The sequence below is a fragment of the Phaenicophaeus curvirostris genome, chromosome 15 (assembly GCF_032191515.1).
Source record: "Phaenicophaeus curvirostris isolate KB17595 chromosome 15, BPBGC_Pcur_1.0, whole genome shotgun sequence".
Taxonomy (NCBI): Eukaryota; Metazoa; Chordata; class Aves; order Cuculiformes; family Cuculidae; genus Phaenicophaeus; species Phaenicophaeus curvirostris.
This window is the reverse complement of record NC_091406.1, coordinates 5,499,324-5,518,627: the sequence shown is the minus strand read 5'-3', so window position 1 is coordinate 5,518,627 and position 19,304 is coordinate 5,499,324. Positions and strand designations below refer to the sequence as shown.

General features: G+C 42.5%; 1 protein-coding gene across 2 annotated transcripts; it reads right to left on the bottom strand.

Moving 5' to 3' along the window:
* Window positions 1-708: 708 nt before the first annotated feature.
* CANX (calnexin) lies at window positions 709-18,019 on the bottom strand. Of its 2 annotated transcripts, none has more exons than XM_069869699.1 (15): window positions 17,936-18,019; window positions 9,979-10,167; window positions 9,436-9,509; window positions 8,881-8,939; window positions 8,529-8,670; window positions 7,160-7,241; window positions 6,795-6,987; window positions 5,710-5,899; window positions 4,867-4,980; window positions 4,231-4,387; window positions 3,699-3,914; window positions 3,173-3,292; window positions 2,919-3,057; window positions 2,666-2,763; window positions 709-2,065 (listed from the first exon to the last, which is right to left on the bottom strand). In XM_069869699.1, exons 2-15 carry the CDS (start codon window positions 10,162-10,164, stop codon window positions 2,012-2,014), a joined length of 1,824 nt encoding a protein of 607 aa, XP_069725800.1. In that variant the 5' UTR covers window positions 10,165-10,167; window positions 17,936-18,019; the 3' UTR covers window positions 709-2,011. The 2 variants fall into 2 exon arrangements, with proteins under 2 accessions (XP_069725800.1, XP_069725801.1); XM_069869700.1 differs by lacking the exon at window positions 17,936-18,019 and adding an exon at window positions 17,734-17,742.
* Window positions 18,020-19,304: the final 1,285 nt, after the last annotated feature.

Genomic DNA, 19,304 nt, shown 5'->3' with positions numbered 1-19,304 from the left:
AAATGTTAGCTAAGTTGAAACCATTTACATATACTTCATCTCAAAGGACTGAGAGTCATAAATAGCAGCTGCTCCTTGATAAAAATACAGTCCTGAGAACAAGCTAGTAGCAACGCTTAAGCTATGACATCTTCCATGTCAGAGTATAAGTTATTTTTGCAGTAAGGAGCAGTATTAACCAGGTGTTCAACAGGCAGAGGCATTCTGAACATGCAAGAGCTCCCAATAGAAGTCTGAAATTACTTCCAGTATCTTGCTTACAACAGTTTATTTGAACACTGCAGAAAGATCAAGAAATCCTGCTATGCATTTGTGATCACTAATATTTCAAACACAACAACCAAGGGATACAACATAAGGACAGGCAGCAAAAGGTGGTTTACAAAAAAACCCCAAAACAAGAGTCTTTTAGTAATTGGTTAGATTCTTTGCAAGGTAATCGGAACACTATTCCTTCCAACCCCTGGGAATTATTCCCCACACTATACCTACACTATGAGCAAACAACACTGGAGTGTTTAAAATTCAGTGCAAGAAGAGTAATTTCAGGACATTTTAATTTACTCTAAACAAAGGCAAAAGTTTATATAGACATCTGAACACCAACATATTTGGTACAGTGTAATGAAGCTACATAGATCTCCCCCTCAGAGGTATGCTCTTGCAGTGATCACCTGCATTCCACAAAAAGAAATGTTTCAAACAGTGTAATATGGCAGACTCAACGCTTTAAAAAAATTTATTCAGCTGGAATTTGAACTCCCTAACATTCACAATATAATTTAGGATGCATTTGTTACACAAAGAGCAAATGAGAGACTTAAACAGTTTCACATACCAGTTAAGATATTCCACATGCTCCTTCCCAACCTACAATACTGACATCTTAGTTGTTTTGTTGTTTTTTTTCTTAACAACTACTCCATTCAACTTGTCTACCCAACAACTTCCCCCATTTCTACAGGAGTAGACAGTGAAAACAGTTAGAGGATATGGGACACTGTCCTGTCCAGTGTTTGGACCCTGGAAAGGAGTAGGCCAGGCTGTAAAAACAGAGTTTGACAATGAGCTGAACATGAAGTGCCTCAGCAACCGAGGCAAAGCTGCACTCAGAAAAAAAGCTGTATAGTGACAAGGAAAGGAAAGCATCAACGGCTGAACACAGGGGAAAGGGGGAAGCAGTCCAGCCCAACAACCCAACAGCTTTACAAAAAGAATTCAAGAACTAAAAATCCATTAACTGCCTGCAAGGTCCACACGGTTAAATGCCACGTTTAAGATGACCCACTCCAAATTATAAATCATTTGTCAACACCTAACAGGGCTTTGGCCATGCACAGTATGCATATTCTATAGACTGACCGACCCTTTCCTTCCGCCCCTTCTTCCTCATTCCCCTCCCCCAAAAGAATAAAGTTGATGGGTTAGAGAGTTTCACTACTGGTTTCCCCATACATCCCTCTGTTTTCTTCTCTTTTTGAGGGCAGAGGGATTGTCAAATACATTGACGACTTCTCTTTAAACAATTACCAAATTTTAAGGGATATAAAGACATTGGTGCATTTAGGAATTTACATATTTGTAAAAAAAAAAATACTAGTTATAAAACTGCATTTTTATCATCTAGCACTTTCAAGATTCATTGTTATTTTTCACTAATTAATATATTAAATTAAGCCAAGGTTTGAGACCAGAAAAGTTCTACTAATCTACTTAAAAAGAGAAAAAATATTTAAACCGAAAATGAAAAGGTTAGTTATGTTACATTCCAAAATCCACAGCCATATTAAATGCATTCTTTCTACAGGAATGATGTTCTTTAAAACAGATGATTGTAAATATTTTACTGCTAGACACTCCATTACATTGGATAGTGTTACTGGAACCTGTGGATAGTGAAATCTTGAGGTTTGTCCAAGTTTCAATGTAAGGTGTCCAAGGTCCTCTCCCAGAACCACGTTTGGAAAAAAGAAAAAAAAAAAAAAATCACAGATCAAGTTCTTAGGACTTTTCAATCTTTCCTTGGCTTTCTGTTTCTGGGTGATCTATTCACGGTTTCTTCCTCCTGCAAAAAAGGAATTTGTGTAAACATCAATGAAATAAATCTACGAATTCCCTTAGAGGGCATTTTGAGCAAACCTACAAAGAATCATCTAATTCCAGTTCTATGTTAGTATTTAATTTTTGAGAAGACCTACAGCTGTTGCTACCCTACCTTTCTATATCTGGCAAACAAATCCTCTTGTTTTCACAGTAGACATAAAATATTTGCAGAGATTACTCATTTGCTTCTGCTGCTGTGTGAATCCTTTACCTTCAAGCAACGCTCCACCCATTAAGTTAGCCATTACAGCACTGTGGAGCACTTAAGAGATCACATCCTGACTGCATACAAAGCCGAATAAGCCTTTTGCTTCAAGAGGATGCATTCTGCACAATCCCACTCCTCTCAACGCAGGGAACGCGGCAGTGCCTGCCTTTAGCAAGGCACCCAGCTCTGCCAAAGTTGGCTGCAGCAATTCCTGTTCTACAAGCTGATGAGTTTTTCCAAAAGTTCTCACACTGGAAGCGAGCATCACATGAACCAGGTTTACTTTTAACGCTTCTGTAAGGCTTATTCTACATGAGTTAAAGAAAAACAATGCACAAGATAAAGCACTCTTACCTCTGATCCAGGTTTCCTGTCCTCGTCTTCCTCCTCATCTTCCTCCTCCTCCTCTTGACTAGCACTTCCTAAATCAGCATCACTTTTCTGCTTCTCTTCTAAGGGAAAGAAAAAAAGAAAAAAAAAAAAAATCTCATTCTCACTTCTGATTTACCTTCATTTCACCACTGGCTTCACTCCATGTCTGCCCCTCCTGCTATTTTATTCTATCAGAGAGAACTCAAACTATTTCAAGACTACCCAATTTACCTACCTAGCTTTTCCTCATTTGCTTCCCCTTCCTCTTCCTCTTCTTCCTTGTCCCCTTTATCTTTTTCTTCCTCTTTCTCCTCATCCATCACATCAGGCTGAGGAGCGTCAGTCTTTTTGTATTCAGCAGCACTTGGCTGTTTCTAAAAAAAAAAAGAAAAAAAATTGTTGTCAAAACCTGGCCATTCCTTATGACACTGAGGCATATTTTGCTTCATCTTTTCTTAAACACTACTTATTATCAGAGGAAACACATACCTTCCCAGAGCAGCAGAAAAGGACAACAAGGAACACTGGCAAAGCCACAGTGAGGATGTAGACCACCCAGAGCCAGGGACGCTCTTCGGCAGCTGCCATCATCTGGCCCACAACACCAGGCTATAAAATAAAATGAATTGTCAAATTCCATCCCATACAGCAAGGGGTAGCACAGTTAAATTTAAGCTCCAGAATTTTCAAATAGGCTTCTTGTAACTTTGAATATTATATTTAATACCTCAAAGAAGTTAAAACTAACCTGCACAAGCACTTCCTCCATCATTTACAAATTAAGAATTAGGTTAAAGTTAACAGTCCAACTGTCAAAGTAAAAACCTCACACAAGAGCAGTGAGTACTCAGTGCTTACTTAGAGCAACCTTTACCATGTTATAATTGGGAACTGAGGTTCCAGTCTGGGTCTGCATAACCCTTTGGTACGTATAGGTATATAGTGATAAAAGCTCTGGTAGAGAAGAGTAGCAACACTCCAGTCAGAAGCACACAATTAAACCTGTATTTCTCACCTCTGCAGCACCATCAGCTGCCTTTTTCAGTCCCCAACCATCATTGGCCCAATCGTCAGCCACAGCTCTTTCAGTACAGATGATAAAGTTATCGAAAAAGATGTCAGATGTCATTGACCATAGCTCAAGTCCCACAGCAGTGAAGGGAGTCATCTTGAAAGGTTCCAAGTCTTCAAAGAAATCTGGATTTGGGATCTTCCTAGGTTTCCATATGCCCTAGAAAAACAGAAGACATTCAACCTCACCTGCTATACAACAGTTTTCAGTCTTCAGCCTGTTTTGAGTGGAGAGAAAAACCAATCCACTCCACTTATTTACAGTGTCTCTAGGTGCAACTCATCAGTTTTTGGGACTCTATTTTCATTTGTGCTACAAAAAAGTGAAGTCAAGTAAGAAAGCACTTTGAATCTCTCCGCTTGAAACACAGAACAGTATTTGTATTTTTTAAATACACATGCTGAACCCAAGTAATTCTGCTTTTTGTTAGAGAAATGCTGAATTGGCCAGCAGTTTGAGTAATGAAAGCACCAACCTGATAGTTCACGTTATCAATCATAGGAGGCTTCCATTTGCCTTTGTAGTTTGGATTGTCAATCATTGGTCGCTGCCAGGTACCACAGCCAGGGGCTGCCTCACACTTAGGATTTGCAATCTGAGGTGCCTCCCATTCACCATCCATATCCTCATCCCTGAGAAGAGAAATTATCTTTTGAAGCCCACCTCTTGCCTTTATACAGAATAAGACTTAAACAACGCCCGATTTCTGGAAAAATTAACATTCCACAAAATGGAGATACTGAAATTTTGTATAGCATAGGTCTGTAGATAAAGACACAGCAGAAGGAATGAAGATTTCAAGTAGCTTGAAAGCACAGAAATGCAACTAACGCCTGTCCCTGAGCACAGTCTCTCCCCCACCGCCCCTTCCAAGCATGGTACAACAGCAAGATGACCATCCCTGTTCTGCTTACATTCAGAAAGCAGTTGATAAGTGTAGAGGTGAACACAAGACAAGACTCCTCATACCAATTCTGCCTTCTACTTCTGAAGCAAGATAGCCTGAATCGATGACTTTGTTAGTGAACAACAATGAACTAGCTGTTCTTGTACTTGTAAAAGTCTGTACCAAATCTATGAAAGATCCCGTTACACATAGCAGCAAACTTACCAATCTTCAGGCTTCTCAGCATCAGGGTCTGCGACATATTCTGGCTCATCATCCAGCCAACCCTCTGGTTTCACAGCATTTTCATCTGCGATCTTTGCAGGAGCATCCTCATCCCTTAAAAGCACAATATTACGCATTAACACACAACTCAAGTTCTTTGCCCCAAGGCACGATTCTACAGACTCTGAGCAAGTCCGCTGATCTAGACAGCCAGCCAGCTTCATTTCCAATAGAGCAAATGTAAGGCCGCAATTTCAGAACAGAATTGCCTTGCAATCTGTTACCTTGTGCTGTGGCACAAGCCACAACACTAACAGTAAAGCATTACTAATTTTTTAAAACCAACCTAGAAAGGGTATAGTACAGTAAATCCAGTATCTTTGTGGTGACTGCAAACACGCATGTGAGCCTGAAACTCAGAACATGCTTCATGAAGTGTAGGTTCAAAACCAGAAACCCAGTGTCAGTTTCCGATTTAGGATGCCAGATTTCAGTCACTTGTAACCATGCTTTACACAAGCAACTAAACACATCTTACTTACAACCAAACAACTTCTGCAGCTCATCTTTTGATCTCATCAAGGATGAGAGCATCAGCTAACATAGCTCTCTCAGTAAACCTTACCTGTGACCTTATCAGTAACAGGAGCACTAAACAGTAATTCCTAGAGGACACAACATACCTTTGTCTACCAAATAGCTGCTCAGATACCCAAACTGATTGTGTTTTGACTATAAGAGTGAGACTCAAAGCCTTCTGTAAGTCATCTGAGAAAGACGACTTCATCAGAACTATGTCATGAGGCCAAGGTCTCCCTCAATTTCACCCCTCCAAGAGCTTACCAGTCATCTGGTTTAACAGCATCTGGATCTGGGATTTTTGGTCTCTCATCCCAGTCCTCAGGCTTCTGATCATTCGGGTCCTCAATCTCTCGAGGTGGATTCACAGGAGGAGACATATCGTTTAGCAAATTTCCACTGTTGACAACCGTTTGATCCACCAGTATTTCAAAACTATTATCAGGATTCAAGACTAAAGAAAAAAGTTGATACAAACATTACACACATGATACAAAGCATGCATCATTAAGGATCACTCATCCCCACCGCACAACTTCAGCAACCCAAGCTATCACTTACCCAGCAACCGTTTTAAAGAATTGTTAAGAACCCTTCTCCTTAAGACATAGAGTAACTAGTGATGATGAACCCATCTCGCATCACGAGAAAGAAGGCTCATTGCAGCTCTACTTTAAATATACTAAAAGCACCAAGAAGCTCAGAGTGATTTACCAGTTACCACAACAAGATGACTTCATCAGAGTAAATATTGCTTTAGTAGCAAGAATGCATGTATCACTACAAGAGTAAGACTCCCTACTACTGACTCACAGGATTTTAATCTCACTCCTTCATCCATTGCTGCCTCTGTAGTAGGAAAAGCCGGAGAGATCCTCCTGAGTACTCCCTTAAAGATTTTAGTCATAGCTAATATACCAGACAAGACACAGCACCTCAAGAACCAGTGAATTTGTCCAATACTATGAAAGAAGTAAGAAAAAAAAAGTCTATCCCCCTAAATCTAAAGCCCAGTATACCACAGATAGCCAGGGGGCAACATTCAAGCAGTTTAAAAATGTTGACAATTATTTTGGATATACTTAGCACATCAAATCTTCTCTGAAATTCAGTTCTCTATAACCATTAAGTTCAAGGTCTCATTACCTTTCTTACATGAATCAGGATTTCTTGCAAGGAATAAAAACCTTTGTATAATAAGATCAGGTTTTGCATTCAGAGTTTAAGTCACTTTTAGTTGTATGGAGTGTTGACACAAATATTCAGTTGTTCACCTGACTTATTTTATGAGCTTTTGATTGCAGAAACATTGTAGTAATTATTAACATGCACAGTTAAAAGTTACATACCCAGAGTATAAAGATGGGTCTTCTTATCAGTGAAGTAAGTCTTCAGGTCTGCATCTGGGCGCTTTGCATGCTTCTCCTCATATTTGCCAGTCTTTGGGTTTTTGTGCCGGAAGATGAAGTGCAATTTATAATCCTCTCCACATTTGTCAGGTCCAAACATAATGGTATATGGAGTTTTGTCATGGAACTGATCCTTTAAAAACAATGTAAAACTTTGTTCCATTATTTTGAAATATAACTTAAGTAACTTCTTGGCACAAGAACTCCCAATTCCTTAGAAAGTATTCTGCAATTTGGATATCAAGCCAGTGAAGTACTCACGCTTTTCTTTCACAGCTAATATCCAAAGCAGCAGCATTACTCACCAGGTTCAATTCAGGAGTTTTTGAAAGCAATTTCACATAGGCCCCGCCACACTCGATTCCATTTTGGAAGTTTACTTCGTACCTAATTTTAGATTTGGTTAGAGAAGGGGAGAACACATTATACATGAGGAAAAAACTACCTGTGAAATACACAATTACAATTCTCAATTACAAATTAAGAGCAAGATTGTTACGTTGTTTGCTTTAAGTCATACTCCCAGTGAATATTAAAGATACACAATGCGCTCTAAGGACAAAGCAAATATTTGTAAGGGTCTGAGAAGCAAGAAAAAACAAGGATTTAGAAGATTTAACCTGACAGAAAAGATTAAAGGAATTGAGTGCTGGCCTAGAAGATTATGATCTAGAAGCAGAGAAAGAAGAAAAAGCTTTCCAGTGTGGAAGACACTGACAGAGATTCAGTCAAGCCAATTATTTTCCCCACAACTACTATGGCAGACAGACAATTCAATCTGCAAGACTATCAAAGTGACAACAACTGGATCCTAGAAGCCCCTTTAGGTTTATAAGCATACAAAAGTATATTTAGGGATGCCAAGGAGTCTGAAAAAGGCAACGCATCTCTATCAGGAATAGGCTAAGCATGCTCAAATCCTCTCTCAATGCCAGCAGCTGGAGTAGAAGACCACTGGGACTTATTTTTAGCCTTGTATTTTGAGCCAAAACTAAACAGTCATGCAAAGCAAAGTGACCAACTCATTATCTTGTGCAAATATGAATTAGCTTACTCTTTGTTTAAAACTGATGAAGTAGGTGATAATCCACCATTTAACTGTTCTCACTGAATGATTTTTTTTTCCCCAACTTGCTAGTCTAACACACACACAAGTAGATTTTTCTGCATCAGCCATGGCCAAACAGAGCTAGGCAAGCTGTTCATCTTCCATGACACATGAACTAAGACAACAGAAGGAGGAAATGAGTGCATCTTTACCACTCTGTCCACTCCACCTTGGTAAACAGGGGGGCAGTTTACTACATAAAAAAGTGCACTGACCTACATACAGACCACCTTTTGTCCAAAAGGTCAAGGACTCGCACAACTATCAGTACAAAAGTCAGTTCTCTGACATTGTTACTACAATCATTAAACCCAGAGACGGGTCACCAAGTCTAGCTTTCATAGACTTCTTTCCTTTTTAGGCTTCAGAGGGACCCATATTGTTACTAAATTCCACTTCAGGAATCTAGGTTGCTATTTTGCTCAAACTTAAACAGTATAATAATAGGTTACAGCATCTGGTGTCATCTAGGCCCCTAGTCAACAAAAGCTCAGTTATGGAATTAACCTCAGCCTGCTATCATGTCACCCTTGAAATAACAGAACATCAAGTTGTCTTTTACTTACTGTACAATAAGGGGTTTGGTATCAAATACAAAAGGCTTCGAAAGTTTGGCTGAAATTGCATGATGCTTGGCTCGGGTTACCAATACAAGCCCTTTGTCTCCTGGAAGCTTAGTGTCCTTCATGTCTTGGACTTCCCATTTACCTGGAAAGAAATTAACCAAATGTTATTAAAACTTGTTCAAAACAGTCTGTTTAGCCCAAGTTTGAATATTGTTAGCCAGGTATACAGACACCCATACAATTTTCTTCAGTAAATACAACTTTAACTGGAAAATAGAAAACAAAGACTTGCACCTCTTCTTCAGATCTCACAACAGAAACACCTACTGTATAAAACCTAGGTTGGACTCACCATCATATTTGGCAATTTCATCATCCGTATCATCTTTTTTGGCTCTGGAAAGGATCCACCTAGAAGACAGACATGGAATTGCTGGAATACCATAAGTGGTTTTCCCACTAAAACTCCTGCCCTTCAGCTATGATAACCCTTGCTGTCCTATGCCTACGCCCCAGTCTCCTGATCCCCTCAGGAGTTCTGTCCCCCAGCCTGCATGTGCCACTTCCCACCCCACCCCTAATGCAGGATCACGGCCTCAGTATCTTGCTTTTATGTCAAAAAAAGAAAAAATATAGGAGTACCTGACCACATTATCTGAAGAAAGTAATAATTCAGATGAGGATTAAAACATTACACATGTGGTTCATCTCCCCCTTGTTACTAGGGCGAAGGAAATACTGGTTTTGTTCAACACTTTAACAGGCAGCTTCACACTGCTGTAATCCTCCCCAACCACTGTCCTTTGGTTCGCTTTTAAATAACACAGAAACTGGATAAGGTTTCACTGCCTTTCACAAAAATTTTAAATTATTTACTCTACTGAATCGCCCTTCAGATCATACTCACCCATCCAGAGTTCCTTTATCAAAGGACTCGGCAAAATACACCTCGCCAGTAGGAACTGGGGCCCTGTAGGTAACCTATTGGAGAAGAGAGGTGTTTACATACCTTTCAAGACTTGTTCTCTACTCTGAAGAAATACAGGTATATACAGCTCATATCCCCTCTCTGCACTCCAGTACAGCTTACCTGAAATACCCCTGCAGCATAAATACAGAAGTCAGATAAATATTGATGCTTGGGCCAAGACATTGGGCTCTTGTCTACAACTAAAACTAAAGTATATATCGAGCTGGAAACATGAGCATTAACTCCTGATAACCACATCACACATTTCAAGGGTGAATATAAGTTTCCAGGAAGGACGCGGGGGGCATGAAAACAAGCATGAAGCAGCTAGGCTTAATTCCAAGCCTCACTCCCAGATAACATCTTTAATAACATCCCAACGTATTGCATGCTAGCAAAATAAAGACAACCCTGATCAGACTTACATTAATCACAACACAAACACTAAATCAATATTTTAAAAGAGGTTCCATGCCAAACCTTTGGAGTTGGAGGAGGAGTGCTCGTTTCAGGCTTTGACTCTTCTACGTCCTCAATACCATCGTCCAAGTCGTCTTCAATATCAACTACATCGTCACCATCATTTTCATCATCCATATCCTGCGCCTGGACAGCAAGAGTCCCCAGAGCTAGCAGGGTCACGTACAGCAGCCATTTCAGCTCCATGGTCTGAATAAATAAGACAAAGCAAAGAGGTCAAGCCAGCGCTACACGCAGAGCATGGCATTGCTTCTCGGTACAAAACCGAGCATCCAAGACAACAGGTGAAGTGCCTAGTCATACCACTGGCAAAAAAAAGTGCAAGCTTATCTCTTCAGCTCTTATTTACTGCATATGGCTGGTTGAGACAGCTCTGAAAGCTGGAGAGGAATACGACAAAGCTGCAGTATTTAATCCAAAACAGACATTAACTGAGAGGAGGACCACGTGTGCAGACCATCACAGGTTTGCTCTTACAATGCCAGTCCATGAGCAGAACAGCAGACATGGACACAACACCACAACCTATGCACCCACAAAAGCCTGAACAGCAAACCCATTTCTTGCTTGTGCAGGACTTTAAATGCACTATGCAGAAACTCAGGTGTCCATTCCACTCTGGAACTGAAATACAATTAGCCAGCTCTTTCAAGGATGTAGTAATCAATCCTGTTCAATATTTTTTGTCCCATCAGCTGTGGGATACTGGCATTTTCATTCATCAGTTCCATCCCCCAGGTTTTATTCCCAAAATACTGCAGTAATTGATGCTACTTGCAGATGTCTTTAAGCAGTCAGATACTGAGGTAGACTCCGGAAGAAAGATTTTTACTATTTAACAGTTGGTCTGACTCTCCACCTTCACTCTCTAATTTAACAGGCTAAACAAAGAAGAAGAAAACCTGTCACAGAAGCCTTACAGAATTAAAATATCATCCTTGAACTAATTTATAAGGTGCCCAATGCATTCTCACACCTAAAATACAGTAGATCTTGGCAGGCTGTAGCTGAAAAGATCTTGTAAGTAAAATGGGTTTCAATTTGACTGTCTTGCTAGAAAAACTACAAGATCACTACACCTTTCAGTTGATACAGAACGCAATGCTCCCAGCATGCTGCTCAGTTTTATCTGCCACAAAAGCCTCACAGAAACAACCTGTGCCTTGCTCACCTCTTCTCCTTTGAATCACACTCCAAATTCTTCTTCTAAAACCAGAGCTGTAACCAATACTAATATTTTTTTGAAAGCAAGTATAAAACCAAACATCTCTTCCTTCCCTTACACTCCTGCGTCAGGCTGCAGCCCTGCAGACTTACAAACATAACTCAAGCAGAGTTAACTGTGCCTGTAAGGGCACAAATTCATGCTAGAACACAAACTTTCAACTTTCCAAAGCACACTCAGGCAACTAAAAGAATTTACAGTCTTAAAGGCTTATCAGCACTATCCAAATCTCCAAAATTACACTGCATACCAGATCTACCGTTCTTGATTACTTTTTAACTTGCTTCTAGTGACAGTGGGTATGTTTTATAACCACAAAAAAAAAGTATTTTAAAGACTTGTGCTGAGGTCATGTCCAGTTTGTCACTACAGCAACATGCGACTGCAGCCAGTTTTCTAACAATAGTGATGGCCTTGAGGATTATGCTCTAAATGCACACTCACAGCCCTCCCCCTCGCAGCACAGGCCACTGCACCACAACACCTCCGAGCCAAAAGGACACCATTCACTGCACAAGCAGCTGATGATAACTTTTGAGTGTTGCAGCATGAGCAAAGCTTGTCTGCTTAATGTACAGTGGACAGCCAGAACTGAAAACAGTTACAGACCTCATAGATCTTGCTGCTAATGTGGGAACCACAGCCCAAAACCAAGGAATGAAAACGGTCAAGCAAACATTGGTACTCTTAGAAGTCCAAGTTCCTCTCGCACAGATCGCACGTTCTCTAAATAAACTTATGCCAACCAGCATAAAAATGCTACAGGAAACAAAAGCCTGAAGCTTCCTTTGAAAAAGATCTTCAGAGCTCCGGATGTGTCCAGTATGACTGTAGCAACTACAGACGAGATGGCACAGGGATGCCTTTCAAAGGTAAGGGTTAAATTTTCTTTTACCTCGCCAACAAGGCCTTACCAAATCCCTTTTTAACAGAGCTAAATTCAGGAAGGTTTTGCGCCAAGTTTAGGAATTGTTTTCAAATTCTATCATGCAGCTAGAAGGACCAATTTGTAAGTTGCAAAGTGATACAAAGAAATTAACCTTAAAAATGTAGCAAGGCTAAAGATAAGCCAATACTCTCCTCTTCCGTGGAGAGGACGGCATTTCTGCATACTTCCTCCCAAGGCTGTGCAAAGAACATTAATGATTTAGTAATCCCTTAAGTAATCTCACCACTAACCAACCAGCATGGAAGTTTTGGTGAAAGAATTAAATCATCCCCGCCTCTAACTTCCATGCTGCTACAGAGTCCATACATAATTATTACCTACTTCACAATCCCACCCCAACTACATCACTCAGAAAATGTTTGCCAGAAGCAAATGGACTTTGGTAAATGCTAGCACTTCTTGCTTAGACATGTGGCAAAGCTGCAGAGCCTTACATTGCACGGAAGGTTGCTCCAGAACTTCTGTCAAAGCACCCTAGTGACAGCAGACAATTCTCTCAGGGACCCATATAGTAAGGGCAGACACTATGTCACGCCGCACACATCTGTGCTCTCAACACAGCCATACGCATTTGACCCCATAGGTCCGCGTTTCTCAGTTCATACTCTGTCTGAATCCAAGGCCTTACTGAATCCCATTTCAAGGCTGAAATACTGCCTGTTCACCTTCCCAAACAAGTTTTTCTTCTCCCCTAAGGAAGGAAATCTAAAAGCACAAAGAGAAGTTAATCCAGTTTCATGTTTTTGCCTCTTTATAATCATTGGCAAGCAGTATTCACAAGTTTACATACCTATACAAAGGTGTTCAGGACATCCTACGGCTGGACTCTATGATCTCACAGGTCTTTTCCAAACTAGGGCTTCTATGACTTTACATATTAAATCAGGCCAACACTCAACGTAAGCTGCCATTCAAACACTTCGAGTGTATGAGGCTGGCAGCATCACCAGCAACTGCCACCTGTCATGTCAAGCGACAAGTTCTTACTCTGTTCATCTGTAACAATACACAAACTAAATTATAAGAAATAAAAACCACTGTTCTCAGAAGAGCAATTTAAGTGAAGCACGCATTTTTGACATTTAAAATGCTACTTCTGTCCATCACAGATACACTGCTACAGGACAGAGTTTCAACTCCACTTCACACAGTCCTTAAGAGTCACAGCACAAACATGACTACACCCTAGTAAATCAGCTTATCCTTACATAGAAGACAGAAAGGGAGGTGAAGGGGAGAGAGAAGAAACACAGGTTTTATACGGCACAGGCATAAACCACTTTTTTTGGTAGTGCTTTAAGCTCCTAGCACCTACAGGTGTTCAATTAGTCACCTAAAATGTAGTCTTAACCTTCAGACACAGCCACCTACTCCATTAGGATCAGATTTCTCCCTTGAAGTGTCTGATTTCCAAGCAATTATCATCATTAGGCATTTTTGACTCCGCCTGCACCTCTGTTCCTTAGGTTTAACTGTAATATTTATGAAGGTTAGTGTATTTCTGATCACGTAACTGCCAAAAGCTTTTAACAAAGGAACCCTTTCATAACAGGCAAAAGGTTGCGATGTCTCCATTCTATTTCAGCGCAACCCTCACTTTCACCATAACACCGCCTCGAGTCAGATGACCAAAACATCATCTACTGTTTTTAGAAGGTCTTCAGATGCTTACAGACACTGGCACACCTCTTGGACCAAAGGGAAACTACCGGAGTGTAATACCAAAGCATTGACTAGGAAGAGTGTTTGAGATTGCCAGGGCTAACAAATCTTTTGTTCTATGTCCGTGTCCATCCACAGCCAGCTTCTGTGCTAGGCAATACTTCAGCACCGCTTACCAACTCCTGGTCGTCAAAAGGCCAAACTATTTTCCTCTGGAACGTACAGGAGCTACAGTAGAGCACTGAAGTGACGCCTGGAACAGGCGCACCACGCAGACCTTCTACAAAGTAAAAGCTAAATGCAGCTGGAGTGAGATTCAGAGACAGGATCAGCTTCTTGCCATAAAGTAGCTCTTAAAATACAGTGCTAAGTGATTGCTACCTTTGCATTTCAAGGTTTTCAAGGAAGTGACAGAGACTTCAGTTATTTTTTATACATATATATTTATAATTCTCTTTTTCGCTGCACATAAAGGGAAGTTCTTTGTTATCAGCACAACACTGGAAATACTTGACCACGCAAAGTTGCTACCACTCTCCAACATACACCTCCTGAGGAAGGACAGACAGCAAAAGGGCTCACGTTCAAGCCCCTTGCTGTCATACTTCTAGAACATACTATTTAGAAAGTAACTTCCCTGTCAGGTCAAACAGAGCCTGCAAAACCAGTTTAATCATGTCCCTGGTTACTTATCTATTTGAGTGGTTCATCAAGCCAGTTCGTAACACTGCCTATTTCAGGATGTGGAACTACATTTGAATTGCTACAGCCATCTGGTTTACGAAGTCCTTCCTTTTTAAAAAAAAATAAAAATTAATTGTCAGGTGAAATGGGTCTTATTTTTAAGAAGTCACTTACTAGGAACTAAACCTCAGCAAATTAACTGGAAACTGAGGGGTTCTGTTTCAGCAGCACCTCAAGTGACAGCTGAATGACTTAAGTCTGGGATAAGAAAAATTTGGTCTTAAAGCCTGTGTTCCAAATACTGGATTTCAGTACAGTATTGACAGCAGAAGCACACCAGTAATGATAAGCACAATGCATCCTCATGCAAGACAAGAGCTGTGGAATCAAAATTTAAAGGCACAAAAGTAAAGAAATTCATCACAACACCAAAAACAGAAAGACACCAGAACAGAAAAGTTGAAACACAGATACTCCTTTTCCCCTCTCAAATGAGATTTTAATGGTTTGAGAGCAAAGGCTTGTCTACCCTCCTTTGGAGTTCATTAGTTTCTTAAAGTCATAACTACTGAAGAGCAGAGGAAACCTTTTTTACATCTCACAAACCCTCAACCTCCCACATCCTGGCTCCTCTGCGGTGCCAGGGTAACTGTTTACACAGCCTCACGATGAACTAGCAGCTCGCTTAAGGTGGCTTGAAGTCTTCCTGACATGTTATTTTAACCCAGAATCAATACCCTAGTCCAAACCAGAGCACAAAGGCAAATGAGTTGTACCAAGACAAGTGAAAGCCGTGCAAGATAAGGTAACCAAGGATAAAGGAAATTAAGCTGCTGTCAGCAGAGTCAGCCTAATGCCAGCATTTCATATGCGGTTCTGTCACCCGTACTTGCCTAAGACAGACCTTCCTCTAGGCTGATTTGGAAGATCTACACTCTACGTCAAAGCTGAACAACAAATTGCATGGCCAAACACTACAATTTCAGCAACCAGTAAGTTACCCCACCACCCCTAAGTAATATAATTATGCTCATATCTACGCAGCAATTCCTCAGGCAGACAACACTTTTCTCCCCTTAAATGCTTAGATTTTGCAAATAGACAACTTCTAGCATTATGAAGATTCTGCCTTTAAGCTCATAACTCAATGAAGAGGAGCTACGGCTAAACCGAAACAACTTAGCTTAGATTAGGCTAGACACAGGAGTCACCCCTCTTTTATTTTTAAGAAGGGGGCAGACGATATACACTGCTACGTAATATTTGAGGAAAGTCCCCTGGAAGAGATTAGCCAAACCTCTCCCGAGAGCCTCACCAAAAAAGCTGCCCTCTGTTTGGGTTGCAAGAAGCTCAACCCAGGCAAGACATTAAGTGTGAAAGGTGACAGCAACAAAGTTTGTGTTTAATAAGCATTTCAAATATGCCAGTTTCTAAAAATACTGTACAACAGTGCAGACACAGTAAGGGAGAAAACACTATGTACTGTTTGTCAACAGAGATCCTTCCTGCAGAACTCTAAGTCCTTGGAGGGCAAAAAAAGAACTGCAAGGCTTTTTGACCATAAAACAGATGGGATGCTAGGAAAATTACATTAGGCGGGGGGAAATCTGGAGGTGCCCCAAAATCTTGCAGACTGTCACGCCTTTAAATCAATTCCAGTTGCCCTGCTGCAGAATTGATTCCAGCAAGAACAGGCTGCCATCACAATCACTTCTAGAGGCAGCAAAATGAAAGGCCAGAAAAGGAAGTAAAAGGCAGGGCTGAATACAAGTTGCAGTGTATTCTCAGTAAAGGATTTATACATTTACTCAGGGGTAAGTGCTGCAGCACATCAAATGAGAGGGCAACCTGAAGGTAGCTGCAACCTTTCTTACCGTTCTGCATCAGTTTTCCCTTCCTAGGAGGGCAGTTGATAACAGGAAGCAATTTACACCTTTTATGTGGCTTGGAACGTTCTGTGTCAATTGTACAAGTATTCCTCTCATAATGTTTTTTTTAAACAAGAAATACTGAGACTTCATACAAACACAAAGTTAAACTCAAAGCTTTTCCTAGTTCTGTTCAGTGTTCCGGGTATGTCCATGTCACATTACCAACAGTAAGGAGGTTCTTGAAATCATTTCAAGCGCATCAGAGTGAATCCGGATTAATACATTTCAACCTGTATTTAACTAGTAGTTTATAAGCCTTACCTCATACATTACTATAGTTCTGCTAACTCGCAGTAATACTTTACCAACAACTCAAACCACAGTGGGGAAAACGTTCCCTGAAACCTGTTTGTTAGCTGGATTTATTTGACAATATTAAATAAGCATACTGCACTTAGATATAAATTACATTCCTGGAGCGCAGTTTTTAGACATCTTACATACTCTAAATAAGTTCCACAATGAGTTTTCCATAATGCTCTGCAGAAACACTGCAGCATTAATTACATTGACACTAATAATAAAGTCTGGACTATTACCACTACTCCTGCTATTATTATTAACACGTCTGCTTCCCTTCAGAGCCAAGTCATCTGCAGTATTTGTCTTACTACAGCCTAGAAAGTTCTTAACCACAAATCCATATATGAAAGTTGATTCTTTCAAATAGTACAGACAAGAAAGCAGTAGGCTGTGCATGTTTTAATTCAAAGGTGAAGGTTTTTTTGCTTTAAAACCACACAAGCATTTCAGCCAGAAATAAGAGCCAAGATGTCAAACGTATTATTCTGAAGACACCCAACACAAACAGTATTATCATAGAATGGTTTGGGTTGGAAGAGACCTTAAAGCCCACCCAATTTCACCCCCTGCCATGGGCAGGGACACCGCCCTCTGGATCAGGGGCTCCAAGCCCCATCCAACCTGGCCTTGAACCCCTCCAGGGATGGGGCAGCCACCACTTCCCTGGGCAACCTGTGCCAGGGCCTCCCCACCCTCATAATGAAGAATTTCTTCCTAAGGTCTAATCTAAACCTTCCCCCTTCCACTCTAAAGCCCTTCCCCCTTATCCTATCACCACAGGCCCTCAAAAAGGGCCCCTCCCCAGCTTTTTTATAGGCCCCTTAGGTACTGGAAGGTCACAGAGACATTCAGGGGGTAAAACCCTCCAGTCTCCCCACCTCCTGCGCCCCAAGCCTGCCTTTCCAGAGCCTTCCACCTCCTCTGCCGGCCCGGCAGAGAAGGTGGAAGGCTCTGGAAAGACTGGCCTACGCCCTCCTCCCATCCCACGGTGGGAGGAGAACCCAGCGCCCCCAGGCCAGGCCCTGGCCTCTCCCTAGGCCCAGAACTTACCACAAGGGTGGTCGCTCCCCTCCCTCACGCCTCAACGGGCCCGCAGGGTCTTTAGGGCTTCCGGGAGGGCCCCCCACCACACCCAAAGCCCAGTCACCCCCACCCCGGGTCCACTCCCCTCCCCGTTCGGTACGAGGTGGGCCCCGCGCTCACCCGCCGCCCCCGGGCTCCCCTCACGGCCGTCACGTGTCCGCGCGCCGCCCGCCCGCCTATCTACCGCGCTCCAGCCCCGCCCCCGGCCCCCCCGCGCGCCGCCTCTCCCATTGGCGGAGAGCGCGAGGGCCCGCCCACCCCGCCGCTAGGAGCGCGTTCTGATTGGCTGGCGCCGCCGCCGCTCAACGCCCCGCCCGCCTCCCAACGGCGCTGCCCTTCGTGGAGCGCTCTCATTGGTGGGCGGCGTTGCCGGAAGTGCCGCTCGGTTGGCTGGCGGAGGGGGCGGCCGTTGAAATGTGGGCGGGGCTGCCGCGAGGGCTCAGTCCCCGCGGCGCTGCGGGGCGGGCGGGAAGGTGTCACTCCGCTCTGGTGTTTCCTGTGCTGCGGCCCGGGGGGGAGCCCGAAGTGGCCTGGGGGGAGGCCCAGGGGGATGCTGGGTTGGGTAGCAAAGGCGCCTTTTGCGTCTCGTTCCGTAGCTCATTAGAAAGGGTTAGAAAGTTGTGTGTTAAGGACATGAGGAAACGGCCTCAAGTTGCGCCAGGTTCAGACCAGGCGTCGAGAGAAGTTTCTTCGCTGAATAAAGAGGAGAACGAGGGTGATCCGGGGGCTGGAGCGCCTCCCGTATGGGGACAGGCTGAGAAAGTTGGGGTTGTTCAGCCTGGAGAAGAGGAGGCTCTGAGGAGACCTTCCAGTACCTGAAGGGGCTGCAAGAAAGCTGGAGAGGGGCTTTTACAAAGGGTTGGAGTGACAGTACGAGGGGTAATGGGTATAAACTGGAGAGGGGCAGATCTAAACTACACGTAAGGAGGAATTTATTCACTGTGAGAGTGGTGAGGCACTGGCCCAGGTTGCTCAGGGAAGTCGTGGAGGTGTTCAAGGCCAGGTTGGATGGGCCCTGGGCAGGCCTGATCTAGTGGGAGGTGTCTCTGCCCATAGCAGGAGGGTTGGAACTGGATGATCTTTCAGGTCCCTTCCAACCCAAACTATTCTATGATTCTATGGATGGGTTCTCAGGCACTGGAACCAGCTGCACAGGGAGGTGGTGGAGTCCTTGTCCCTGGAGGGATAGAGGTAGATGAGGTGCTCAGGGATATGGTTTAGTAGTGGGCAGGTACGGTTAGGCTCAATCTCAAAGGTCTTTTCCAACCTAGTGAATCTATGATTGTGCCTATTCAGAAAATTCAGTGTATCTTGTAATTTTTTGCTGAATTACAATCTGAGAGTTTAAGAAAAATGTGACCCACGTTCCAGTGTGTTCAGAATGTGGCAGTCCTGCTTGATAAGCTGCTTGTTTGGAGGCCTTGTGTAGTATTGGAAGCTTTTAAGCCGTGCTTTGTTTCCAAAATCGACGTTGTGTCTTTCTTACACA

Excerpts from the sequence above, each read along its gene's own strand:
- CANX (XM_069869699.1), bottom strand. The coding sequence starts at position 10,164 with ATGGAGCTGAAATGGCTGCTGTACGTGACCCTGCTAGCTCTGGGGACT. Across the intron at positions 9,510-9,978 it reads CTCCTCCTCCAACTCCAAAG|GTTACCTACAGGGCCCCAGT; the intron begins GTTTGGCATGGA and ends CTTCTCCAATAG. Across the intron at positions 5,900-6,794 it reads GACCCATCTTTATACTCTGG|TCTTGAATCCTGATAATAGT; the intron begins GTATGTAACTTT and ends TTTTTTCTTTAG.